Here is a 26371-nt window from a genome sequence, read left to right as displayed (position 1 = left end):
AATTAAAGGGAAAAAGAGACCATCCCCATCCCCAAGCTCCTGCTCAGAAGAAAAGTATACAATTTTCCAGTTGGTCCTAAAACTTGTGCATGTGCTGTTGTTATGTCATGGCTGGGGTCATCTCCCGGATTCTACATTGGTTGTTCAGAAGGGTCAGTTCCTTGAACGATTCACCGGGGTCAGAGGGAGCAACGGCAAAGATTTGAGGATGCCCTCAAAGGATCTTTTGTGGGACCCAACAAACCTCTGCTGTATTTGCGCTGGTACCTGTACTCTTTCTCCATCCCCAGCGTCGGCGTCGATCTAGGCCTTCTCCTCCCACCACCAGCTCTAATTCAGGGGACTCCAAAGTGGGCGCATGAAACATTTCATTGACACCGAGGAAGTTCTATTTCTTCTTTTCATCTTAGCCTTTAAAATTTTAGACATAATTGAGAAATAAATAAATAGTCCTATAGTGGGGATACATGCTCAAAAATTTTGTGGCCAATGGAGAGGTAGATGAATAAAGTCTGGAGACTTGTTTTAGTCGCCCATATTTTGAGCTTTCCAGATCGTTTAAGGTTACTCATTGTTTCACTCATTCACTCGTCAAATATTCATTCAGTGCCCACCACGTGCTACCAAGTATGCAAATACAACATTAAGATTGGAAATTTCCTTGCCCTCATAGAGCTTACTAACAGTAAAATATATATATATTATTTTTAAAATATTTATTTATTTATTTACTTATTTATTTAATTGCAGTGGGTCCTAGCTGCGGCAGGCGGGCTCCTTAGTTGTGGCTCGCCGGCTCCAGGCAGGCTCCTTAGTTGTGATATGTGAACTCTCAGTTGCGGCATGCATGTGGGATCTAGTTCCCTGACCAGGGATTGAACCCCTGCATTGGGAGAGCAGAGTCTTAACCACTGCACCACCAGGGAAGTCCCTCCCACCCAAATTATTTAAAATACTTATATAGTAACAGATACAATTAAAAAATCAAGCAGGTCAAGGGGCTAGAGATGTTAGAAAGTGCTATTTCAGATGAGGTGGTCAGAGAGTGTCTCTGAGAAGGTGGCATTCAAGTACAAGTTTTAAAAAAAGTAAGGGTGTGAGCCAAGTAAGGACCAGATAGGCTGCTGTAACAAAGAGACCCACAGAACAGCTGCCTAAACAAGATGGATATTCATTTCTCTCTTATCCAACAGACTAAACATAAGTAATTCAGAGCTGATAGGAGAGGCACCCAGAATCTTTCTCTGGCTTATCTGCCATCCCCTAGAGCAGGGGTCAGTAAATCACGACCCACTTACAGACAAAAGCCAGTCCAGTGTCTGTTTTCATCAATAAAGTTTTATTGGAACATAGCCATGCCATCTGTTTACATATTGTCTTGGCTTCCTTCATGCTCCAGGTAGAGTTGAGTAGTTGCAAAAGAGAACGCATGTCTCACAAAGCCAGAAGTATTTACTATCTGCCCTTTCACTGAAAAAGTTTGCTGATCCCTGCTTTAGTTTACTGTTTGGAGAACACATTTGAAGGGTCACCTTTCCCCCTCGTTAAGCAGTTAGCATCACGATGTAGGAAAGACCCAGTAGAGAAAGGTGTGGGCCGTTTCTCTGGTCCTCATTGTCAAGGTCATTCAGAATGGGTGGGGATTAAGAGCAACAACAGATTTTGTAGCCCCCACCGCCTTTTCCTTAATTTCCCATTATGGGATCTTTGTGTTGTGACCCCATCAGACTCACCACCCTCGGAAACACCCTCACCCCACACACTGGTCCTCCCTCCTCACAGCTGTCTAGTCTATAAGCCCCAGGGACAAGGTAGTGAGGACCAGCTGGGGGGCAAAGGAGCTTCTGGTGTGCCTGTTACCCCATCAGTGCAGGAGGGGCTGCAGTGTGCAGGAGGCTGAACTACGAAGCCTATGAACGACGTGCTTCCTGAAATGAGAAAATCCCAGCAGGCCAGTCAGGGAGGCAGCCAGCAGGGCAGGAGGGTCAGCGAGATAGGTAGGCCACTGATATACCTGAAGCACCGTCTCCAGCAAGCAAGCACCAGGGGACCCTGGGCCCACGTGGCCCTCCGGCTTCACAGAGACCAACGCTAGTGTGGGCTCCACTGCCAGATGGCCTCCCCCCAGCCCATGCTGGCCAAAGGCCCGTTAGAAGAATGTGGGTCTGTGTAGTGTCAAGATTTCACAAAGAGAGAAAGACAAAATGAGCTTCTTCTTCCCATCCCCAGTGTTTGTGAAGTTTGCCAAGAATGAAGCAACTCAAATAGCATCATGATTGGTGGTTGTAAAGTCTGACATCATCATACCTTATCGCCAGGCAGTGTTTAAAATCACTGATAAAATAAAGAGCATGAGACTTGAAATATGACACATAGATTATTTTAAGAGGCTGTGGTGCCTCTTGCAAAGTCGTGGGGGGCAGGACCATCTCCCGTCTTGTACCTGTGTTATATCAGGATTCCCCTGCCTCCCTACCACCATCTTGGTGTCAAATTAGGAGCAATATGTAATTAGACCTTAAGAAAAGAAGCCATGATGTTAGATGCCATTGTACTTGGGACTTTATACTCTCTTAATCTAAAAGTGTCTAGCTTGGGTCTCTGTGCTAATCACACAGTATGAAGGGCTGAGTGCAAGGAACCAGTTGCACTGTGTTCATCGTGGTGAAATGAGAGGGGAGAACTGGTAGAAGATTATGGGGAAAAGAAAGAGTGGGGCCTGGGTCACCATGGCCCGTTACTAAGAGTCAGAGTGTAAGTCAGCAAAGCTGCCTCAAACAAACAGGGTTGACAGACAAACAGTGCTGGGAACTCTCCACCTTCCCCTAAGTCCCTCCAGATACCTCCACTCTCCCCCCTCTCAACCCCGTTTCTCTATTTCCTGTAGCAAGTCCGTACTCAGGAAAACCATGACTGTGGTTTGTTCTAAGAAAAATACAACTGATAAGAGTCCATTGTGTCCCAATCCTGACCATCTGCTTTTTAACAAAGATGAAAGATGGAGTCTGGTTCTCTCCCATGAGGGAGAGTCTTGGAGGGGATGCATCTTCTGATGCCCCGTATGGATGGCTGTCTCCTTGGCCCTGGAGTTCAGGGAGGCACCCAGCATTCTGAAGGGTTCAGGGAGGGGAAATTAGATGAGGGGAGCCTGGGAAAGGGATCCTATCCCAAGAGCGGGAAAAAAAAAAGAGTACTGCTTTTTTTTAAGTTTTTATGCTACAAAGGTGAGAACACTTGATACAGCCGCTCTGGAAAACAGTTTGGTGATTTCTTAAAAAGTTAAACACACACTTACCATAAGATTCAGGAATCTGCCCTAGAGAAATGAAGCCTTAGATTCATAGAAAAACCTGGACTTCAGTGTTCATAGCAGCTTCATTCATAATTACCCCAAATAGGAAGCGATCTAAATGGTCTTCTATAGGTGGACGCACAAAGGCTCTGTGGCTCAGCCACACAAAGGAGTATTTCTCAGCATAAAAAAAGAACAAATTGCTGATACACACCACAGCTGGAACGGGCCTCCGAAGCATTATACTGAATGAAAGAAAAGAGTATCAAAAGGTTCATACTGTATGATTCCATTTATATGACATTCTTGAAAGACAAAATGCTCATAACAGAGAGTAGATCAGTGGTTGCCAGGGGGTGGGGTAGGGGAGGGTTTGACTATAAAGGGTGATGCGAGGGAGCTTTCAGTGACAATGGAACAGTTCTGTCATTTGATTGTGGCAGTGAGTATATGAATCTATACATGTCGTAAAGTTCATAGAACTCACCCAAATCTATTGTACTGTATGATCATTTAAGACATTAAAAAATTTTGTTAATACATCTGAAAAAGAAGTGCTCTATATGGCTTATGGAGACCTGGGTACCACTTTTTAGCAGGTATGATATACATTCATTCATCCATCTATTCATCCATCCATTTATGCTTTCATGCTAGGCAGAGATCAAGGATGCAAAGACAGAAGGCAGACTTTCTGCTCACAAGGAACTCATTTAGTGAAGGAAACCAAGACATATATACCTGACTTGAACATGGTTTGCTAGAGGCATGTACATGGTGGGATGGAGATGCCTAAGAGGGGACTCTAAGTCAGACTGGGAAAGTCAGAGATGGCTTTGCCTCAGAGCCTCTGTTTCCTTATTTGGAAGTTTGGAGGAAGTAGTTCTTCCTGTCCTACCTATTCTAGAAGCTTATGGGAAGAATCAAGTTCATGAGATGGTCTGTGACCTGTAGAGCAAGATTATACAGAAAGCCTTGTGATCATTCAGATGCAGAAGGAGCTGTTTGGTCTCTAGGAACAAATGGGTGATTTTAAGAACAATGACGTTATAGGTAATGTTATAGCAGGAAGAAGACAGGATGTCTCTGCATCTTTCCAAGCTGCTATGAAAAATGTTTTCATAAATTTGCTTCAAACATTTTTTTCAATGAAAACAATTTTACTTCTGTTCAGGCTTTCCCTTACTGTGCTAACAATTTGATTTCTTCAACACGAGTTGAAAGTGAAAATAAAACAGAGCTATAATAGAAGTTATAAACTGAAATCAGATGTGATGGTTTCTCTACCGTTCATCCCAAAAGATCTTTCAGGTTTTCATTTTTGTTTTCCTGTAGAAAACCACTGGGTAAAAGTTGAAAGTAGGCATTATTTTGGCTCAAACATCGAAGAATCTTTTAAAGATTAGCAACGGATAATAACAAATTACCTTTGAGCACTTATTCTATGCCAGGTACTGAGTCAAGCATTTTATAATCATTATCTCATTTAATCCTAACAACAACCCTGAAGGTAAATGCTACTTCTTTTGCACAGATGAGGACTCTCAGGCTCAGAGGAGTAAGTATTTATTCAAGTCATCCAAAAGTCAGTGTTAGTGCCAGGATTTTAATCCAGGTGTGTAAATTATAAGCACAAGAAATAGATGGAGAGAAAATATTCATAACATTAGTTAATAAATGTTTAGTATCAGAATATAAGAGAGCTCATAAATCAATGGCAAGAAGAAAATGCATAGAAAAATGAGCAAAAGAAATGAGCAGGTAATGCACAAAAGGAAAAATACAAACGATCAGTAGAATACAAAAAGATGCTCAACATCACTAGTAATCAAAAATGCAAAATGAAACAAGATACCTTTCTTCACCTATCAGATCAGGGAAAACTGAAATGACTGGTAAAAGTGATGTTTGAACGTGGATAAATAATGGATTGTGTACATTGTTGGAGGGGGTATAAACTGACACCACCATTTTCCAGGGAAATTCGGTGGGGGTTTTTTAATACTTAAAAAATGCACATATTCTGTGATCCAGCAATCCCAGAGTTTTGCTATTCTTCAAGACAAACACCTGTTCACATGCTTCTGAAGTATGTATAAAAGTGTGCGCTGTGGCTTTGTCTGCAAGAGCAAAAATCTAGAAACCATCTCAAGTCACTTAATAAGAAAATGGTACTAGTGTGGTGTGTCCACACTGTGCAGTACTACACAGTGGCTTTAAAAGGATACGGCTGGTCTATATAGGCTGAAAAACCTCTAAGATGACTCTTCAGTTGAAAAAAGCAAGTTGCAGGGAAAAAAAGATGCAATACAATATCATTTTTGTAAACTCCCCAGTAACATGCAACCATACCATGTAATTTCCATGGGTACATAGATAGGTATTTCATGTATAGAAAAGGATGTAAAGTGAACTGACAAGACTGATTCCTTCTAAGGAGGGTCCTGGAATTAATTAGTCAAAGGGAATTTTGATATTACCTCTAATGTTTGGATTTTCACTAAAGAACATGTACTCCAGTATTAGCTCTTAATGAACAATTATTACTTTTAAAGAAGAGAAGGAAACCAGGCGTGCCTGATTCCAGAGCCTAAGGGACATCGTCACACTGGCTATTGTGGTTTATGAATCGATCGTGGCAGGTCATACACTTCCTGAAACCGTGCACGACGCGGTATGCTTTCAGGAGTGCACATTTTTCCCTAGGTGGAAACTCATATTGTCGGATTCCTAAGGAGGATTTACAACCCAAAGAAGGTCAGGAACACCTCTAAGTGGAACATGTTCCTTTCCTGTTCTGGTCTTGGGGAAAGTTACTCAGCTTCTCTGGAAAACGTGGGGTCAGTAGTTCCTCCCTCAGGGGTTAATGTGAGGATTACGTGAGTCAATGTTTATAAAGCTCGTGAAACAGAAGTCAATCAGTGTTAGCTGTTATTATGACTTTCGTTGTTGCTGCTGTATAATTAATGGCTTGGAAAAAGCCCTTCCTTCAAGAGACTTGAGTTCTCAAAACAGTTATATCCCAAGTAAAATAAGGAAGATGGTTCCACCCAGTCTGGAAAATCCCACAGCTTCAGACTCCAACATCTTCTTCTCTTTATAAGAATGATAAAATGACATTAAATGACATCAGTCCTCCCATCCGTTCATGCGTTTACCCAGCAAACATTTACTGACTACTCACAATGCACAAGATATTGCGGGAACAGCTGGAGAGACAATTGCAGCAAACGTGGCAGACAGGGCCCTGCCCTCAAGGAGCGCAGAGCCCAGTCTCCCGCCCCACCCCCACCCCAGGCCCACTGGAACCGGAAGGAAGGTGAATTACGTCGCCGCGGGGCAAGATCTGAGCCTGGGCGCTTAGGTGTTACAAGTACTCTGTGACCTGTTAGTACCTTTCTAAGGTAACTGGATTTCAAACCCAAGCTTTTATTACTGACAGGCATAGAAATCCTATTTTTCACTCCTTAAAGCTGTCATCTCCTTTAATGTGCTGGCCAGGAAGGGGGCTGTTCTAATTCTGCGTTTGGCAGGAATGAGGCCAGATCAACACTATGGTGCGTAAACGTTTCAAGCCACGTGTGCTTCCAATTGCTTGCACTTTCAGTCTAGCTGATGGATTCAGTAGCTGCTACAATCCCCAAATAGCACGTGGACGTGGATGGATCCGACGCCAGCAGGCACAGCTCTCTAAGAGGTTCCCGTAAGAGCAGGGCTGCTGGCGCCCCACGCCTCTGAGGCGTGTGAACCTCAGGTTTTTAGTGACCTAACGGCGTGCAGCGGCCTGGTCCTGGCATAACTGGAACATCTTACTCACCAGTGGTGCCAATGATGGAGTAGGACATTTGGCTGGCAGAGCTGGGACACAGACCTCCTACCAGCCAGGAGGCACATCCAGCTCTTCACAGCCACTGATATCTCTGGGGGCTTTGGTCTTTTTTTTTGTTTGTTTTTAAACCTTGGGATTGACTTTATTTTTTTATTTTATTTTATTTTGGCTGTGTTGTGCCTCCATTGCCGCAGGCGGACTTTCTCTAGTTGTGGAGGGGGGGAGGGGCTCGTCTTCATTGCGGTGCATGGGCTTCTCATTGTGGCGGCTTCTCTTGTTGCAGAGCACGGGCTCTAGGTGTGCAGGCTTCCGTAGTTGTGGCTCACAGGCTCCAGAGCGCAGGCTCAGTAGTTGTGGCACAAGGGCTTAGTTGCTCCGTGACATGTGGGATCTTCCCAGACCAGGACTTGAACCCGTGTCCCCTGCATTGTCAGGTGGGTTCTTAACCACTGCGCCACCAGGGAAGTCCCAACTTTATTTTTTTTAATATTTATTTATTTTGGTTGCGCTAGGTCTTAGTTGCAGCACTTGGGATCTTAATTGCGGCATTCATGCAGGATCTAGTTTGCGACCAGGGATCGAACCCAGGCCCCGGGCACTGGGAGCATGGAGTCTTATCCACTGGACCACCAGGGAAGTCCCCGGAGGCTGTGGTCTTTTAACTCAGGGGGGACAAAGGCTTTTGGGTGGGAGAGCATAGCAGGAGAGTGGGAGGTGGGGAGATGGAGGGTCAGGGTAGCCTTTGGACAGGATTTGAGGATGTGAGCTGATGGAACAGTTTTCACAGGAGGCTTTCTGAGGTTCTGGCCCAAATAGAGCCATTTGGGTGCTTGGTTCCCACCTCTGCTCGAGGACTGGCCGCTGCGGGAATATATGGAGACAGTGTGCTTTCCAGAGCCTGTGGCTGCAAGGGTGGTACACGTCCACAGTGGGTCCCAGGGTGGGAGATAAAGTGATAGACGTCAGGAGAGAATGGTAGCTGAGAGAGTGGCGTGCAGGTGCCCTTGAACCCTGCCTTGAGGACTTCCACCCATAACCAGAAGATGCTCCGTGGTGGAGCAACAGGTCTATTTCCTGGGACTCTGAGTTCCCTCATCAGTAAAATGGGATCATGGAAGCTGCCTCACGAGGTTGTGTGAGGAACAGAAACGACAGAATAAGCACCTAAAGGAGGGTTCATGTTCGCTGCTTTTATTTTTTTAGATGGTGCTTTTATCACTCACACATCTCTCTAGAGTTCAGACAGAACTTTCACACACATACCCCATCCCACGGGACCTTCCTGTTATAATCACTACTTTATAAATGAGGCTCTAGATATTCAGAGCCATGAAGGTCAAGGGTGGAGCCCAACTGAGGCCAGATCCTGGAGATGGCACAGTGAAGACACCTGCGGGGGTCCTGGCATGTTCACCTCTTGGTGTCCTGCTCTGAGTGGTCTGTGGAGACCCTAAGAAAGAGTGGGAAATTTCTAAGCTATTTCTGTCCTCCTGCTAACTCTCAAGTTACCAGATCCTCTGCCCCCAAGTGTCTTGCCCGGGGTCTGTCATCCACTGTGACATTCATTCTAAGGGTCATGTCCTTGGGTCTTAAAGACTCATAGCACCTCCGCAACCGTGCTGAGGACCAGACGGCGTGGGAGTCAGTCAGTTGTTGGTCTCTGTTCCCATCAGACTTTGAGAATTGTTAGGTGGTATTTGTACTGTAGTCGTGCGATGAAACAAGTGTAGATGTTGGCACCAATCCTACTTGGGTCCGAACACTGAGGCTGCATTTCCAATCTCTTTGTGACATATCTTCCTCATCTGCAAAAGGAAATGATAACAGCAGATAATTATTACTTCCTAGAGGTTTTACAAGGAATGGTGCTGGTCACTTTAATTTAGGAGTTACTATAGTGATGTGAAAAACAGACACAGCCCTGGTCTTCACAGAGCTTCAGGCTAATGGGGAGAGAGATGATGACCCAACATCACACAAATGTAATATTCGAAACCACAGTAAGTGCTACGGAAGTGCACAGTAAGTGAAAGAAGAGACCTGGGGGCTGTATGATCATCCAACAGGGAAACTCGCTCTAGTCTGGGTCCAGAGGAGATTTCCCTGTGAAGGTGGCATCAGTGGGCGGGGGTTAGTGAGGGTGGGATGACAGGCAGGCAGAACAGCCCGGGCAGAGAGAACAACATGGGCAGAGACTGTGGGGAAGATATGGGCCAGGAGCATGGCCCCGGAGTGTGGCCCAGGAGGCACACACAGAGCCGGGGAGTGGGTGGGGAAGAGTAGAAGATGAAGCCCTGCAGGGAGGCAGAGACCATCCACTCTGGGTTGGGCTGGGGAGTTTCAGGTAGGCAATGACATTCTGGTTTAAGTTCTGAAACCACCACTCAGGTTATTGCATGGAGAAGGGATGGGAGAAGTCAAAGGGAAAGCCTGGACATCAATTAAGGGTCACGTGAGCTGGGGTAGCACGGTGGAGATGAAGAGAAGTGAAATAATGGGACAGTTATCGTCCACCTGAGAAAGAATAAGGCAATCTAAGCCCCAATGAGCGGGATCAGTGGGAAAGGCTGTGGCAGTTAAGAGAAAAGGCAGAGCCATGAGGGCTGTGAACAGGAGACGGTTGCTTGGAGATGGGATGAAGTTGGGCTGTGAAAAATGGTAGCCCCTGGTTAGATGGGAAGGAATCAGCCACGCTGGCGAGCACAGTTGGTGAGGTGACTGCTACGCTGATGCATCCTGGGTGCAGTTGCGGAATCGTGTGAGAAAAGATCAGAAATTAAATATGCAGATTCTACTTCACTGTTTTAGTTAGGATTAGGTTGCAAGAGGCAGAAAGCTCCAAATAATATTGGCTTAATAAAATAAATTTTTCTTTCTCACATAAATGAAGCCTGGAAGTAAGCAGTCCAGGGCTTTCATATATAAATTCTAAGACCATCAGGAATCCAGGTTTCTGCTACATTCCACTCCTGGCACGCACCTCAGGGTACAAGATGGCTGCTCCAGCTCCAGTGCTCACATCTTCACTCTAGGCAGAGGAAGGATGAAAAGGAAAGAAAACGGTATGCTCCTTCTCTGTAAAGATACCTCTCAGGACCTGCATATTCATTTCTGCCTACTTCCCGTTGGCCAGACCTTGTCATAGAGCTACATCTAGCTGCAAAGGAGGCTGGAAACATATAACATTAATTCTAGGCAGCCATGCACCCAATTAAAAATTGGGGGTCCAGTTACTATGTAAGAATGGGGGAAGGGAAGTGGCCTGTGCCTCACACAGCAGTTTATGACAGTAAATTGTAAATTAAATATCACTGTCATCTCTTTAGGTAGGATTCCTGTCAAGGGATGAGAAAAAACATTTTAAGACAACAATAAATACCCTGTCTGGAATGTTCTTTTCCCAATAGTCATGAGACTCATCCCCTCAACTCATTGGGATCTCTGCCCAAATGTCAGCTCCTCAGGAAGGACTTCTCTGGTCGCCCGTCACTCTCCATCCCCTAATCTGGCTTTGTTTCCCTGCATAGTATAGCACTTCTCACTATCTGACATGATGTGCTCCATTCATGTCTGTGTTCACTGTGCAGCCCTCACTAGGATGGGAGCTCAGTAAAAGGAGGGATTTTGCTTTATTGACTGCTGTAAACAGTACCTACATCAGTTCCTGCCGCATACTAGGTATTCAATAAATATTTGTTGATTGAACAAAGACATGGACAAAGCATATAAACAGATCATTAAAAATGGGCTGGCTTATCCTAGGTTTACATAAGTGACAGAAGAAGAAATACAACTAGTAAACAAACCCATGGAAACTATGGAGCATCTTTGGTAATAAAAGACATGCAAATGATACTACTCAGCCATAAAAAAGAATGAAATTTTGCCATTTGCAACAACAGGGACGGACCTGGAGGATGTTATGCTTAGTGAAGTGACAAAGACAAATACTGTAGGTTTTCACTCACGTGTGGACTCTAAAAAAAATTTTTAAAATAATGAATATAACAAAACAGAAACAGACTCATAGACACAGAGAACAAACTAGTGGTCACCAGCGGGGAAAAGCGTAGGGGGAGAAGCAAGGCAGGGGTAGGGGATTAAGAGGTACAAACTACGGGTAGAAAACAAATAAGATACAAAGATGTAATGTACAACACAGGGCAAACAGCCAAAGTTTTTAAATCACTATAAAGGGAGTTTAACCTATAAAAATATTGCATCACCATGCAGCACATGTGAAATTAACATAATGTTGTAAATCGACTGTACTTCAATTAAAAGGAAAAATGCAAATTAACCACGAGGTGCCTGTTTCGATGATTAAATCAGCAAAATGAAAATGTGAACGAATAATATCAAATGCTGATAAAAGTATAATGAGCCAGTGCTAATAAACAGCAGCCTTATAAACGAGTCTGATCCTTCAGAAAGCTATTTGCCCAGGCCTCAGGCCACCAGTGCCAGGCGTCGTGCGTGTCGCATGGGCAGCTCTAGAAAGGGGCAGTGACGTGCATTCACCCTGAGCGCTGCCTTTGGAGGGGTGCTGACGGCAGCCCCAAGCTTGGCGATATACGAATGCCTCAAAAATATATGTGCACGAGTGTTCACTACAGTGTCACTTATCAAAGCAGAAGGCTACAAGTAATAACTAGGTGTCCAACTGTATGGAAAAACTTTAGTGAATTGGAGTACATATTCTTGATGAAATAATAGACGTCCCTAAAAATAATAGCATAGAGAAGTACTGAAACAGGAGGATGGAAGAATACTGAGAATTATGAATACACAAAATAGTATTATGTGAGACACTTCTCAAATTCTCTGGATGACGGGGTTGCAAGTTATTTTTACTTTCTTATCTAAATTTTTAAAAAATACATTTTTCAGAACCCTACAAAAGCCATATGTATTATTCTGAGGGAAAATTCTATCTTAAAAATACATTTTCAAAAAACCAAAGGATGAATACCATATATAAAGTAGGAGTCCAAATTTGCTTTTAATTTTATTTTTTTTCATTCTTTTTTTTTTTTTGGCTGTGCTGTGCAGCTTGCAGGATCTTAGTTCCCCGAGCAGGGATTGAACCCAGGCCCCCTGCATTGGAAGCTTGGAATTCTAACCACTGGACAGCCAGGGAATCCCCCAAATTCTTTTTTTTTTTTTAATTTATTTATTGGCTGCGTTGGGTGTTCGTTGCTGTGCGCAGATTTTTCTCTAGTTGCGAGGAGCAGGGGCTACTCTTCATTGAGGTGCTTGGGCTTCTCATTGTGGTGACTTCTCTTGTTGTGGAGCACGGGCTCTAGGAGCTTCAGTAGTTGCGGCATGTGGACTCAGTAGTTGTGGCCCACCTGCGTAGTTGCTCTGTGGCATGTGGAATCCTCCCAGACCAGGGCTCAAACCTGTGTCCCCTGCATTGGCAGGCAGATTCTTAATCTCTGCACCACCAGGGAAGCACCCCCAAATTTGCTTTTTAAAAACTGTGTTTACATGAAAAGATGCTCAACATCACTAATCATTAGAGAAATGCAAGTCAGAGCCACAATGAGGTATCACCTCACACCGGTCAGAATGGCCATCATCAAAACATCTAGAAACAATAAATGCTGGAGAGGGTGTGGAGAAAAGGGAACTCTCCTGCACTGTTGGTGGGAATGTAAGTTAGCACAGCCACTGTGGAAAACAGTATGGAGATTCCTTAAACAACTAAAAACAGAACTACCATATGACCCAGCAATCCCACGCCTGGGCATATACCCTGAGAAGACCATAATCCAAAAAGAAACATGTACCATAACGTTCATTGCAGCACTATTTACAATAGCTAGGACATGGAAGCAACCTAAATGCCCATCAACAGATGAATGGATAAAGAAGATATGGCACATATATACAATGGAATATTACTCAGCCACAAAAAGGAATGAAATTGAGTTATTTGTTGTGAGGTGGATGGACCTAGAGTCTGTCATACAGAGTGAAGTAAGCCAGAAAGAGAAAAACAAATACTGTATGCTAGCTCACATATATGGAATCTAAAAAAATGGTACTGATGAACCTAGTGACAGGGCAAGAATAAAGATGCAGATGTAGAGAATGGACTTGAGGACACAGCAGGGGCGGGGGGGTGTGAGGGGAAGCCAGAACAAAGTGAGAGAGTAGCATTGACATATATACACTACCAAATGTAAAACAGATAGCTAGTGGGAAGCTGTTGCATAACACAGGGAGATCAACGCGATGATGGGTGATGATAGAGGGGTGGGATGGGGAGGGTGGAAAGGAGTTGCGGGAGGGAGGGGATATGGGGATATATGTATAAATACAGCTGATTCACTTTGTTGTACAGCAGAAACTGGCACAGCAATGTAAAGCAATTATACTCCAATAAAGAGCTTAAAAAAATTAAAACAAAAAAAACAAAAAACTGTGTTTGGAGGTAAAGGGTGGAAGGAGAGCCACCAAATCTTTAACAAACGTTATCTTGAGGCAGTGCTATTAAGGACAATTTTAACATTCCTATCAGCATGAAACATGGTATATTATTACTATCATTATTAGATTATTACTACTATTATAACTATTATTATTATCATTATTTACTGAGCCCTTAGGATATGCCAAACATTCTGCTGTGTGCTTTACACACACTGTGACATGTAATGTCTTGGCAGCCTTCTGAGGTAGATGTTACCTCTGTTAACCTGTTTTACAGATAAGGAAATGGAGACTAAGGCAAAGCTACCTGCCCAAACCCAGCCATGCCTTGCTAAGTGACAGCCTCGTCAGACACAGACATGGTGCTCGCCCTCCTCTATAGCGAGGAGGGGTCTTTCGCTTGTCAGAAAGGATCCACTGTGATTTCTCAAGAAGGGCAGCCAGTGGGAGAAGGATTTCAGAGGGGGTTGCACACCAGCCTGTGAGGGCAGCAGAGCTGCACCAGGACCTCAGCACGTCCTCCCTCCCAAGGAACCCAGCGTGGCCAGTGCAGGGTGAGGAGGGATGGGAGTCCCAGTCGGGCTCTTCCAGAATTCTGAGATGGTTCCTGGGAGGAAAAGAGGAAAATTCTACCAGGCAGCAGTCTGGCTGAGTTTGGGAAGACAGTGAGGAATAAGGACTTTAGAGAGTGACATTTTGGGCAGCAGAGGAGGGGAACTGCAGAGAAGACTCAGAAGCTCTTGAAGAAATGTCAGGCTGCCCTAAGAATTGGGAATCCTGAGACATGCCATTACCTGTTAACTCCCTCTGGCCTCTGGACTGTATTTCTCTGAGGAGAAATCATGTAGGACCCTGAAACGTATTTGTGTAACATTTATAGTTATCTATTTTTCTTAATTAAAAAAAATTTGCAATGAGCACGTGATTCACGTTATTAGGAGGAAAAAAAATCCATATAAATCTTTTCGGTGTTTCAGAACAATTGTTTCTTAAGATGGAGAATAATTTGGGGAGCAGCTACCAATTTCTTTATCCAGGGGCCCATCAAGATTGTTCATGTTCTGTCTTTCCAGGGCAGCGTGTGCCAGAAAAGAGTCCTCAGTACCCACAGGGCGTCGTGGACCACAGGAGGCACCCAAACTCTGTGTCGCGGAGACAGGGGAGGCACTTAAACCATTTCAACTCAATTTGGTAAATTGTTATCAGTTCGCCCGGGCCTGGGCCCAGTCAGGGGATAGGGCTCGGAGGCGAGAAGGCGGCCACTATTTCACCCCATCTATTCATCATCTGTCATCCGCAGGGGACGGAGAATTTCCCGAGGGCGGGATTCTGGCTACTTGGTTCATGGCTTAGCCCCAGCACCTGGCACCATGCCTGGCACTTAGGAGACATTCGCTAACTGTGGGCTAAGGGATGAAATAAGGGCAACCACCCTGAAACACGCATCCGCTCTCCCCCTGAAAGCCTGAAGGTCACTCGTTGAAATTCTCTCTTTTTTACCTCTATGGTAACACCGGCTCAGAAACTCAGACTGAAAAGTCCAGAGTTGGCCAGGAAAAGAGCTGATGGAATAGAGATATAGAAGGGTAGAACAAGCAGTGCAGTACTGGCTCTCCTGATTTTTGAATCCTTATTGATTCCCATTTCCCAAGCGCAAAGTGTGTGCCAGGCACCGTGCGAGGTGCTGGAGACACAAACCCTTCACCTGGCCATGGCAGTGGGGGTACACAGAGCAGCCCTAGGGCCACTCAGCCACCGATAATAACAATTAGAGACCTGCCCTATGTTCCAGGCATTGTTTGAGGTGCTTTCCACGTGTCGCTTCATTTATAGGTAGTGCTATGTTATGCCTGTTTTACAGATGAGCAAGCTGAGACTCAGGAAAGTCAAGGAATCTGTTCACGTCCACAGCTGGGGTGAAGATCAGACTTAGGTTCTCACCATCTGACGCCTGTTCTCACTCTCTTAATGGCTTCCAGGGAGCTTCCTGAGAGGTGATCCTGAGGTCACTGGCCTTTGAATCACCAGGAATGGTGGATAAAATGAAGATTCCCAGGCTCGGGGCTGAAGGCTCAGAATCCCTGGGAAGGGAGCCTGGAAATCCCCATTTTTTAACCACTAACCCCAGTGATCAGAGTTGCACTAAAGTTTGTAAAGCTCAGCACTCAAATACGCTACACTTACTCCTTGTGAGTTTACAGAATTTCTAGGACCCACCCTCCTGCAGTCCACCCTTGCTTCCTGCCAACCGATGAACAGAGTGAGCTAGAAAGGGAGGAAGGAAGGAAGGAAGGAAGGAAGGAAGGAAGGAAGGAAGGAAGATGGAGGGAGGGAGAAATTTGCTGCAAATCGGGCTCCACTTCAACTCAGGGCAGGTGGGCACAGCCCTCTGCTCTTCTGTTCTTGGACCCGCACCAGCAGGTTCCCTGCCGCAGCTGAAGCAGCAGCCCAGGGGCCTGAGGAACCTCCGTAGGGAGCATCCTCTACAGATGGTGATGTCAGCCCAATTAAAGCAGCTGAAGCAGTCAGCCCCTGGGAGCAGCAGTGCGGTAAAATTTACCTACACCCAGGGCTCAAAATCTGAATGTTCATCCCTCCCCAAATCAGGACAGTCCTGCACTGGGTCCCCTCCTAGTGGGCAGAGTCTCTATCGGTCTGCAGACAGAGAAGATTCAGCCAACAGGAGCCGAGGCAGGACGGACAGGCAGAGACAGGGGTTCTGGCTCCAAACAGGCTACAGGACGCTAGAATCATGAAGAACGCTCTACACTGCAGGAACAGGAGTGAGGATGAGGATGCCAGCACACGAGGGGGTCGCCACCACCAGTTCTCACCAGCAAATCACGTGGCCACTCTGAGTCAACTTCCTTGCGTGTAAAAGGAAAATAATAATCATAGCTATTATTATCTGTGATTTACTGAACACTTTTTCTGAGTCAGGCACTGTCCTGAGACAATCAATCTTCAAAACAAATATTTATGGGGTCATTTTAGTCCCCACATGACAGAAGAAGGAAATGAACCTCAGGTTAAGAAACCTGCCCAGTATTTCGCAGCAGGTAACCAGTGAAGTCAGGATTTGATCCCGGGTCTGTCTGGTGCCAAAGCCTGTCCTCTTAATAATTGCTGATAGCTTCTCCAACGTTCCTAGTTCTTATGACTAAATGCCTCCAACATGAGCTGTTTGTGGTTCCAAGAAAAGAAGGACCACTCTCTTCCCAGCCCCACATCCTGAGCCTGGGTGGTAAAGATGTCCGTTAGTTACTCTGTGCCTGGCAGGGATTCAGCAAAGATGTAACACATAGCTCTGTCAACTGAGAGAGCTGCCAAAACACAAAGAGCCCCAGAGGCGTCTAGACCAGGTCTCAGCTGGGCCAAGCAGCGTGCGGGAAACACAGGGCCCTCTGCTCTCACCTGCTGTCCCAAAGGCCTCAGCCGAGGACACCATGTGTACGACGGGGCTGGAGGAGCTCCCCAGCACCACAAAGCCTCACAGAAAACCCAGAGTCCACGGCCGATCCCCCTCCCTATACTAACCTCCCACCGTCCGCCCCTCGCTCATTCCTACCTCTAACTGTTCCTCAAACAGGTCAAGTTCATTCGCACCTCAGGGCCTTTGCTCTTGCTGTGAGGAGGTACTTCCTCCTCCTCCTCATCCAGCTCTCTGATCGTGGTCCCCTCCTGTGGCAGGCCTCTCCTGACCACCCCGTCTAAATCAGCACCCCCCCCTGCCCCGTCCATCCCCCTCCATTACGCCTTTCTGCTTGACTTCCTCTGCGGTGTTTTACGCGTCTGAAATAATCTCGTTCACTATTTGCTTATGTGTTTAGGAAAGTACCTGGCACACAGCTGACTCTCAATGAACGTGTGCTGAATGAATGGACGGGTGAATAAATGAATGAATGGAAAACCTTACTGAAGTGTTTCTATAATAAGGATCCAGGTACCTATCATCAAAGGACCCCTCTCCTTTCAGTTACCAAGGGCAGAGACCACAAGAAATAACCCTGTGGTTAGTAACAACTTAACAACCAGCCGGCAGTTTGATCCGCACACATTGCTGGGCATGGTTCCAAAGCTAAAAAGGCACTAATTGCTTTCATACAAGGAGGTAGAAACACAGTCCCTCCGTGTCCTTCAGTCCTGCCGCTCTCCATTATGGTATCTGTTGCTGTGCTAATTGCTCCTGTCTCACACAGGCAGTGCGGGCTTTATTCTGCCCATGTCCGGGATGGTGACAGGTTCCTACACAGAGAAGAGAGGTACTGTGTCCATGAATGTGTGCGTCCACGTGTGTGTGCATGTGTGCAGAAAAGAGCAACACTCCAGGAAGGGTTAACTTGCAATCAGGCTGTCTGGGCTCGGGGCCCTACGGCTGGCCCAGGGATGGGGTGGGCCTGGAAGGTGGAGTGGGCTTGGTTCGCATCAGCTGCTTTTTCCAGGACAGGAGTGCAAATGCTTGCCCAGCTGTGCCGAGCGTGCTGAACTCCAGCCGCCTTTAAGAATGGCCGCAGAAGCCCACACCTGGCAGTCACTCCCCCCACCCCCCTGCCCCTCCACGGCAGGTTGCGTTTGGGAGACTCTCCGGTCGGTCATTAAAGGAATGAGCCTTTGAGGGAGCCGTGCACCAGCTCGCCTGCACTGGGTGAAAAGCAGCAGGCAAGGATGGATGTGGTCGACAGCTTCCTCTTGAATGGAAGCAACATCACTCCCCCCTGCGAACTGGGGATCGAAAATGAGACTCTTTTCTGCTTGGATCACCCCCGTCCTTCCAAAGGTAGGTGTCCAAGGCTGTTATTTTAATTCAGAGAACTATTAAGTTGGGGGAAGAAAACAGCAGAGGCAAGGCTGATTGTGAAAATAGAACAAAGTCCTCGTGAGACAGGGCTGGATAAAGTCATCTGTTTCGAAGTTTGGATGAAAGATCAAAAAGCAGAATGGAGTCCAATGCTCTTATTGTTCCCCAGGGGAGGGCTGGGATTAATGTATAGGACTTGGGGGCACAAAAGCAGTGGGAGGAGGCGCTGAAGTGGAGCCAGAAGGTAGTACATGTGTAAAAGCTGGAACTTACAAGCATCACAGAAAAGGTGCTGTCACAATCGAGCTGTCGCCTTTTCTTGGGGGAAATCAGTGTGAAGAAGCGATTAAAGCGAAATAATGCTCAGCAGCTAGAAAAGAAAGCAATCACTCTTCACTGGAGGAGCTTTGTTCTTAAGAAAAAGTGGGTCCCCAAGTGAGTCCCTTTCACAGACCAACCTTTGAGAAGCAGCTGAATCACTCGTGCCCTCCTCACTTTGTTCCTGCAAAATATTGTAAGTACGGGGAGAGCTGGGTTCAGTGATGCACACCCCTGAGAAACAAACCCGCAGGAAGAAAGCGTTAGCTTCGTGTGCTAGGTTTTAACACTCTGCTCTCATAGCCTCCATCCCGCCGTCTGGTCCGTGTTTCTCCCGGCAGAGTGGCGGCCAGCCGTGCAGATTCTCTTGTACTCCTTGATATTCCTGCTCAGCGTATTGGGAAACACGCTGGTCATCACGGTGCTGATTCGGAACAAGAGGATGAGGACAGTCACAAACATCTTCCTGCTCTCCCTGGCTGTCAGCGACCTCATGCTGTGCCTCTTCTGCATGCCATTCAACCTCATTCCCAACCTGCTCAAGGATTTCATCTTCGGGAGCGCTGTGTGCAAGACCACCACCTACTTCATGGGTGAGTTGCTGCGGGTGCCTGTTTCCGGAGCTCGGCCCAGACCCCACTCAGCCCCAGACCTCCCTCAACCCCTAACAGCCAAAGCAAAACATCTGGCTGAGTGGGGCTAGGTGCAAGGACAGAGGAGCTGGCTTTATGGGGGCCGGAGGGGGTCCGTCCTCATAACTCCCCAGAAGTCAGTCCCCAGTTTTAGGGGTCAGTTTCTCAGAGTGGAGTAAGTTGGTAAGAGACCACAGAAGAGGTTGGTTCTGCTTGCTTCTGTTAGAAGGAAAGACAGATTCAAGCTGTTCTGTTCCTTCCTGGAAGTCGTTGACTGTGCTCTGAGCTCTCCCCAACCCAAGGTATGGCTTTTGGGGTGGCCAGCGTGCTGGAAGAGGGCTCTTTCTGCTGTTGTTCTGGCTTTCCTAGGGAACAGGGGCTATTTGAAAACCACTTTCATCAGAGGTCTAGATTCCCTTCTCGGGATTCACTTCCCAGCCTGTTTTCCCAGGTTCTGGGACCATCTCCGGCAGAGAGAGAGCAAGAGAGAGAGACTGAGGGACCCCTGCCACGACACAAGGAGCTGCACTTGCTCCTAGAGCCTGCGGGTCACTGAGCTGACCCCAGTTGGCTGACATACGCAGCACTCTGCCTTTGCCCATCAAAATGACGGTGATGCCAATTTAAAAAAAATTATTTTCAAGAAAAAAAATGATGGTGATGATAATAAAAGTCACAAGAGCTAATATTTTTGAGTACATTTTTTTGAGCACCAGACGTTCTACTAATTGCTTTAATTTTTTACCTCCATGATCATATTTTATCTCCCAGCCACCCGATGAAGTATATGCAGTTTTTCTTCCCTGGCTCACTGAGGCGAGAACAGAGGCACAGAGAGGTTAATAATGTACCCAAGGACACACAGGTGGTAAGCTACAGAGCTGACTTAAACCCAGATGGGTAGCCACCACAGTGCTGAACACACGGCCTCCCTTTGCTAACTGCTGTGGCTCTTATGAGGCTGAAACAACACCTGTCTCTCGGTCCCCTCTGTCTGCCAAAATGCCGTGTTCCTTACCCGTTCTGAGAACTAGCTGGGGGAGGAGGAGGAGAGGCGGGAAATGAGAGAGGCATTGCTGTTTGTTCTGACCTAAGCCTTGCAAAATATGCAGAGCTGAGCTGGGCGAGGGCAGCAGCCTTCAATGACCAGAAAGCTTTAAAAGCCTTTATTTCTCCCCACTGAGGAAGCAGGATCCAGCACTGACAAAGTGTTGATGAATAACTGATCTGCGTGCCACGGACAAATAACCCAGAAAGTGTCAGTCTGGGTCCAAGTCCTCTGAAGAGAAAAATGGACTCACAAATGAAAAGGATAATTGTTAAACAATGACGCAATAAAAACCAACATCTCGTAGCGCTTTAGGCTCTCAGGGCCTGTCTGTATATATCTTACGATAATATTTGATCATCTTAACCAGGGTTTGTGAAAAGAGATTTAAAATGAGTGCTTGTGTAGTTGCACAACATTGTGAATGTGCTAAATGCCACAGAACTGTTCACTTTACAAGGATGAATTTGAGGTTATGTGAACTTAAAAATAGCTGGGGTCTGAGCTGGGAGCCTTAAAACTCTTTCCGAAAATTTCTAGTACAGCCTGTTCTAGAAAACGAAAAGCAAGAGAATTCTGATAGTGTTTAAAATATCATGATGGTTTTGCTGGATTTCTGATTCCAGTGATTGCAATTCTTCCCTTAATTTTGTGTTCTCATCAACATTGTTCCTAATAGTGAATACTCATTGAACTCCTAATATGTAGCCAAAAAAAAATAAAAAAGAGTGCTTGCCTGCTGGTGGGTTTGTAATTACAGTGGACCCATTATATACTTGACTTTGAGGCATTGGGGACTGCACTCTCGAACCCAAATGTCATCAGCTCCTTAGGGCAGAGTCCCATAAAACACGGCAAATCCTGTCTCAGAACATGAGTTCTTATCTAACGGTTTCAGGGTTGTAGATTGCTTTACGTTTCTAAGGAATACTGTGATATTCTCCTTAGAAAAAGAATACTTTCATATATAGTTTCACAGAAGGTCCCAGGCTAAGAACTTCTCCCAAACTTAGATGGATTCTAAGGTTTAAGAAATCACGATAAGAGATGAGAGGAGAATCAATTGAATTTATGAATGAAGAATTCAAGGGAATTTTAAGGGGATAAGACATTGTCATAACTATGTACACACACAAAATACAAAAAAAATGAGGAAAATTAAGCTTTTTTGACTATGCATAAGTATGTCCTTTTAAAGGAGGCGTCTTGACATCTTTCTCACTAATGATGCGTGCTCCTTTCATAAAATACAGAAACGTAAAAAGAATGACAAAGAAGGCCCTAGGCCTCCCGCCCAGAGAAAAACGTTAGTTGTAATGTGGCCGAGTTTCCCCTTCATCCTTTCTCACTAGGTATTTTTTCAACGCTCCATTTTGAAATTTAGAACATGTTTCACGCTTAAAAACAGTCTGGGGACTTCCCTGGCGGTCCAGTGGTTAAGACGTCACCTTCCAGGGCAGGGGGTGTGGGTTTGATCCCTGGTCAGGGAGCTAAGCTCTTACGTGCTTAATGGCCAAAAAACCCAAACATGAAACAGAAGCAACACTGCAACAAACTCAATGAAGACCTTAAAAACGGTCCACATCAACAAAAAAAATCTTTAAAAAAACGTCTGTACTAGAAATTTTCAGGAAGGGTTTTAATGCTCCCAGCTCAGACCTCACTGAATTTTGGGGGTCACAGTCCTTGAGAATACTGGGTTAAAAGGTCAGCTTAACGATGCAGATCATGCCCAGAACTAAAGCTATTCTACAGGTCACTCCGAAACCTCTTCTATGGGATAGGAACATATTTCATCCACTTGGTTATTAATTAATGAGCACCTTCGGTCCAAGAAGGAGCTAGGCTGCAATCAAAGTTCAATAAACGTATCTAAAAATTGGCAATAAAATGTATTTGCAAATACATTTCTTTAACTGCCTCAAATTCTCTTTGGAACAAAGCTGGGAATTAATCATTTTTTTTAAATATACATACACAACATTTCTTCACCCTCTGAGCATGTTCCTTTGCTATCTATCAAAACTGTGCAGATCAGGTATGCTTAAGCTCCTGTGCAAATACACTTGGATTTCAGAGCCTGCGTAACCAGCTTCTTTGTTCCTTTCCCAGGTACCTCTGTGAGTGTCTCCACCTTTAATCTGGTAGCCATATCGCTGGAGAGATATGGTGCAATTTGCAAACCCTTACAGTCCCGAGTCTGGCAGACAAAATCCCACGCTCTGAAGGTGATTGCTGCTACTTGGTGCCTCTCCTTTACCATCATGACTCCGTACCCAATTTACAGCAACTTGGTGCCTTTTACCAAAAATAACAACCAGACCGCGAACATGTGCCGCTTTCTACTGCCAAATGATGTCATGCAGCAGTCCTGGTAAGGCTGCGTGGGTTTATTTGCTTAATACAACACGATATAATTTTGCAGTTTTAATAAGAACTGGGAGGTATTGTGTCTGGGGGATCAGTTTCCTGGAGACTTTTCGAGAAGGCTCTCTCTAACCGCTTCCTAGAATAATAGCGGTAGCAAATGCTTAGAGTGCTGTGTTTTAAATGCCATACATATGTTAATTCAACTAATCCTCTCAAAACCCTATAGGGTGGGTACTATTATTGTTCCCATTTTACAGATAAGGAAACTGAGATATGGAGAGGTTAAGCCAGTTGCTCAAGGTTCCAAACCTACAAGAGATGACAGAGCTTAACCACTATGCAGTGGGCTTCTGGATGGTCTAGTGGGGGTTTCGGCTGGATGAGTGGAAGAGCTCTGATTTTCCAAGAACTGGAGATAGAGCCGAGGATGAGTCCTAAATCCCATGTGGTTTTTCTTAGAGCCGCAGCTGTGTTACTTGCACAGAACACTTTACTAGAAATAAAAAGGCAAGGTTCTAATATCTGTTTCTTTGCTTACTAGCAGGTGATGTTGAACAAGATCATATAACCTCCCGGACATTCAAGTTCTTTATTTACACAAAGATTTAAGGATAAAGTTTTTTTTTTAAATCTATCTCATTAGATAGATGTGAGATTCAAATGAGAACATGTTTATGAAAATGTCATTAAGTATCTTTAAAAAGGCTACACAAATCCAGGTCATTATGTTTACTAATTCCCAGCATATTTTAGAAGCAGGGAGCTAGACATTCAAAAATGGCTCAAAACTGAGATAATCTCTGCTTTCTTTGCCTTCCTTTTTTTCATTTCAACTAAATAACACACACAAAGAAAAGAATGACGTTGCAAATGAAGGACATTTCCAAGACTTGAAAAGAAATCTTATCAAAACATGTCCAATTGAAATGAGAAATGGCTCAGCCACCATGAGCCTCTGACAATTTTATGGCCTAATTGTGTAACCTTACACATGCCAGACTGCAAAAGTGATTTAGGGACCAGACTCATAAAGAAGGAGGCTGCAATTCTTCAGGAATCAAACATGTTTAGAGAAAAGTATAGCTCTGGCCCGCCAGGCACTAGAATGAGCTTGCCACTGTGCCAATGGGTCAGAACTGCCAGAACGCCTTATTTTGCAAAACCATGCAGGTTTTTCATCATTGCTACCTATGCATTTGATGATTCTGTTGCTATAAAGTTGACAAAGTGGTATATTGTGATGCTTAAGACCATAACTTCTAGAATCATATTGCTTGGGTTCAAATCTCACCTTTGCCACTAGCTGTGTAACTTTGGACAAATTATTTATTCTCTCTGTTTCTTCATCCGTAAAATGGGTATCACATTAATAGTACCTACCTCAAAAGTTATTATGGAAATTAAGTATAGTAATATATATACCATATTGAAATGTAATGTCATCAGTGAATGTAAGTTCTTCTTATTTCAGAAAGTTTTATTGAGGTTTTCTCATACTTTCACTGGCTTTTTTTTTTAAGCTCTCATTAGTTTTAAATGTAGACTTCTTTCAGGCACAGACTTACACTAGACTCTTTCAATTTAACTAGTCCTTCCTAAGAGACTTTATCTGAAAGAAAAGAAGTAAACAAGCCCTCATGACTGACCCTCCAGATGTGGAATTTCCAAGGATAATTAAATACTAGTAACTAATGTGTTTGCTCAGACTCATTAAGATGCAGATGAAGCCTGTTTATTCCATCCCATCTGAGTCTGAAATGCTGGAGCTGCTGGTTACTGGATCGCTTTTTATTTTATTAGGCACACGTTCCTGCTACTCATCCTCTTTCTTATCCCTGGAATTGTGATGATGGTGGCATACGGATTAATCTCTCTGGAACTTTACCAAGGAATAAAATTTGATGCGAGCCAGAAGAAGTCTGCTAGAGGTAACTATCTCTTAGCTGTATGTTTATGCCAAAAGATTACACAAGCTTGTTCCCTGTAACTTAAATAGATATACCCAGAGTGTGTATGGAGGATATTAGAGGTTTTCAAAAGTCTTCTTAGCAGACTCTGTGTCACAAGGCACAGTCGTGAGACCCAGTGTCTCTATTCCTCACGTGTAAAATGAAGACATCATTTCTCTCCAAAGGGTGCTGAAATACAATGAGATAATACACACACAGCCCAGCTACAAGCTGAGGGCCCACGGGTCCCAGGCGCTCTGTGATGCTGCATTCAAGCAGATCCCCTTCTGCAACCCAGGCAAATCGTCATTCCAGACACCGTCCTCCCTCCTCCCCTCCACGCCCTCTGCAGCTGCCGCAGAGCCTCCCATCCTCCTTTCGTTACAGTGCACTCTCCACGCGCACTACGATCCACTTTCCCTACAATCCACTTTCCTTACAGTCCCCTCTCCACTGAAACGTACCCAGCACCTTTGTTGGTATCCCTCGCCCCCGTTCTCACGCCACCCCTTTACGCCGCTCTTTACCACGCACACCACTTGCAGGGCTTCTCAGGGCTTCTTTGGTGTTTGCTCTTTACTGGAGTCCTCACAATAAAAGCAGTCTGGAGCTTTCCCAAGCGAACAGGAGAGTTCCCCCTGAGACGCTGGCAGAAGAGTGTGAATATTCATTAACAATTTTTTATCTTTATAATCTACACACAAAAATTATGACTTTACTATTGTAAGTTATGTACATCATACACTATTCATTATTCTATTAGGTTTACGTAGCTTTTCATTTGAAGGAAAGGACTAGCGTACACGATACCCACCCATGTCAGGGCAGGCCCCAGGTCTCCTGCCCAATAGTACAGTTCAAGTTTGGTTCAGCCCCTGGATGGAGGGGGCAGGGGTTCCATGCCCTCCGTCTGGCACGACCCATCCCGAAAAATAAGTGATGTCCCTTGCCCACCCAGAAAGGAAACCGAGCACCGGCAGCAGCGGCAGATACGAGGACAGTGATGGGTGTTACCTGCAGAGGTCCAAGCACCCAAGGAAGCTGGAGCTGCAGCAGCTGTCCTCCAGCAGCAGCGGCAGGGTCCGCCGCGTCAGGAGCAGCAGCCCCGCGGCCAACCTGATGGCCAAGAAGCGGGTGATCCGCATGCTCATGGTCATCGTGGTCCTCTTCTTCCTGTGCTGGATGCCCATCTTCAGCGCCAATGCCTGGCGGGCCTTCGACACCGCCTCCGCCGAGCGCCGCCTATCCGGGACCCCCATCTCCTTCATCCTCCTGCTCTCCTACACCTCCTCCTGCGTCAACCCCATCATCTACTGCTTCATGAACAAGCGGTTTCGCCTCGGCTTCCTGGCCACGTTCCCCTGCTGCCCCAACCCTGGTCCCCCAGGAGCAAGAGGGGAGGTGGGGGGGGAGGAGGTGGAGAGCAGGACCACGCGGGCCTCTCTGTCCAGGTGCTCGTACAGCCACGCGAGCGCCTCTGCCCTGCCCCCGTGAGCTGTGCCCAGGCCGCCACTGCAAAAGGATGGAGCGGGGAACGAGGGAGGCAGCAGAGAGGAGGAAAAGGAGAAAGCAGGAGAAGGAGGGGGAGGAGGAGGCAGGAAGTGAAGGAGAAGGAAGGCACCATTCCCAGTGGGAACTATTCTTTATCTGCTTGGCTTCCTTCATGCGAGTTCCAGGGGAACACTACTAGGGTGGGG

General features: G+C 45.6%; 1 protein-coding gene across 1 annotated transcript; it reads left to right on the top strand.

The window, feature by feature from the left end:
* The first annotated feature begins 18221 nt into the window (after nt 1-18221).
* CCKAR (cholecystokinin A receptor) lies at nt 18222-26168 on the top strand. The gene is made up of 5 exons (XM_057728768.1): nt 18222-18336; nt 19017-19268; nt 22468-22729; nt 24526-24653; nt 25633-26168. Exons 1-5 carry the CDS (start codon nt 18225-18227, stop codon nt 26166-26168), a joined length of 1290 nt encoding a protein of 429 aa, XP_057584751.1. The 5' UTR covers nt 18222-18224.
* The last annotated feature ends 203 nt before the right edge of the window (nt 26169-26371 follow it).

Source organism: Hippopotamus amphibius, chromosome 3 (genome assembly GCF_030028045.1).
Source record: "Hippopotamus amphibius kiboko isolate mHipAmp2 chromosome 3, mHipAmp2.hap2, whole genome shotgun sequence".
In the NCBI taxonomy this organism is placed as follows: Eukaryota; Metazoa; Chordata; class Mammalia; order Artiodactyla; family Hippopotamidae; genus Hippopotamus; species Hippopotamus amphibius.
The sequence above is the reverse complement of the archived record's forward strand: the minus strand, read 5'-3'. Positions and strand labels throughout refer to the sequence as shown.

Coding starts and splice junctions, on each gene's coding strand:
- CCKAR (XM_057728768.1), top strand. CDS start 18,225: ATGGATGTGGTCGACAGCTTCCTCTTGAATGGAAGCAACATCACTCCC. Junction 18,337..19,016: donor TCACCCCCGTCCTTCCAAAG/GTAGGTGTCCAA, acceptor TTCTCCCGGCAG/AGTGGCGGCCAGCCGTGCAG. Junction 22,730..24,525: donor GATGTCATGCAGCAGTCCTG/GTAAGGCTGCGT, acceptor TTATTTTATTAG/GCACACGTTCCTGCTACTCA.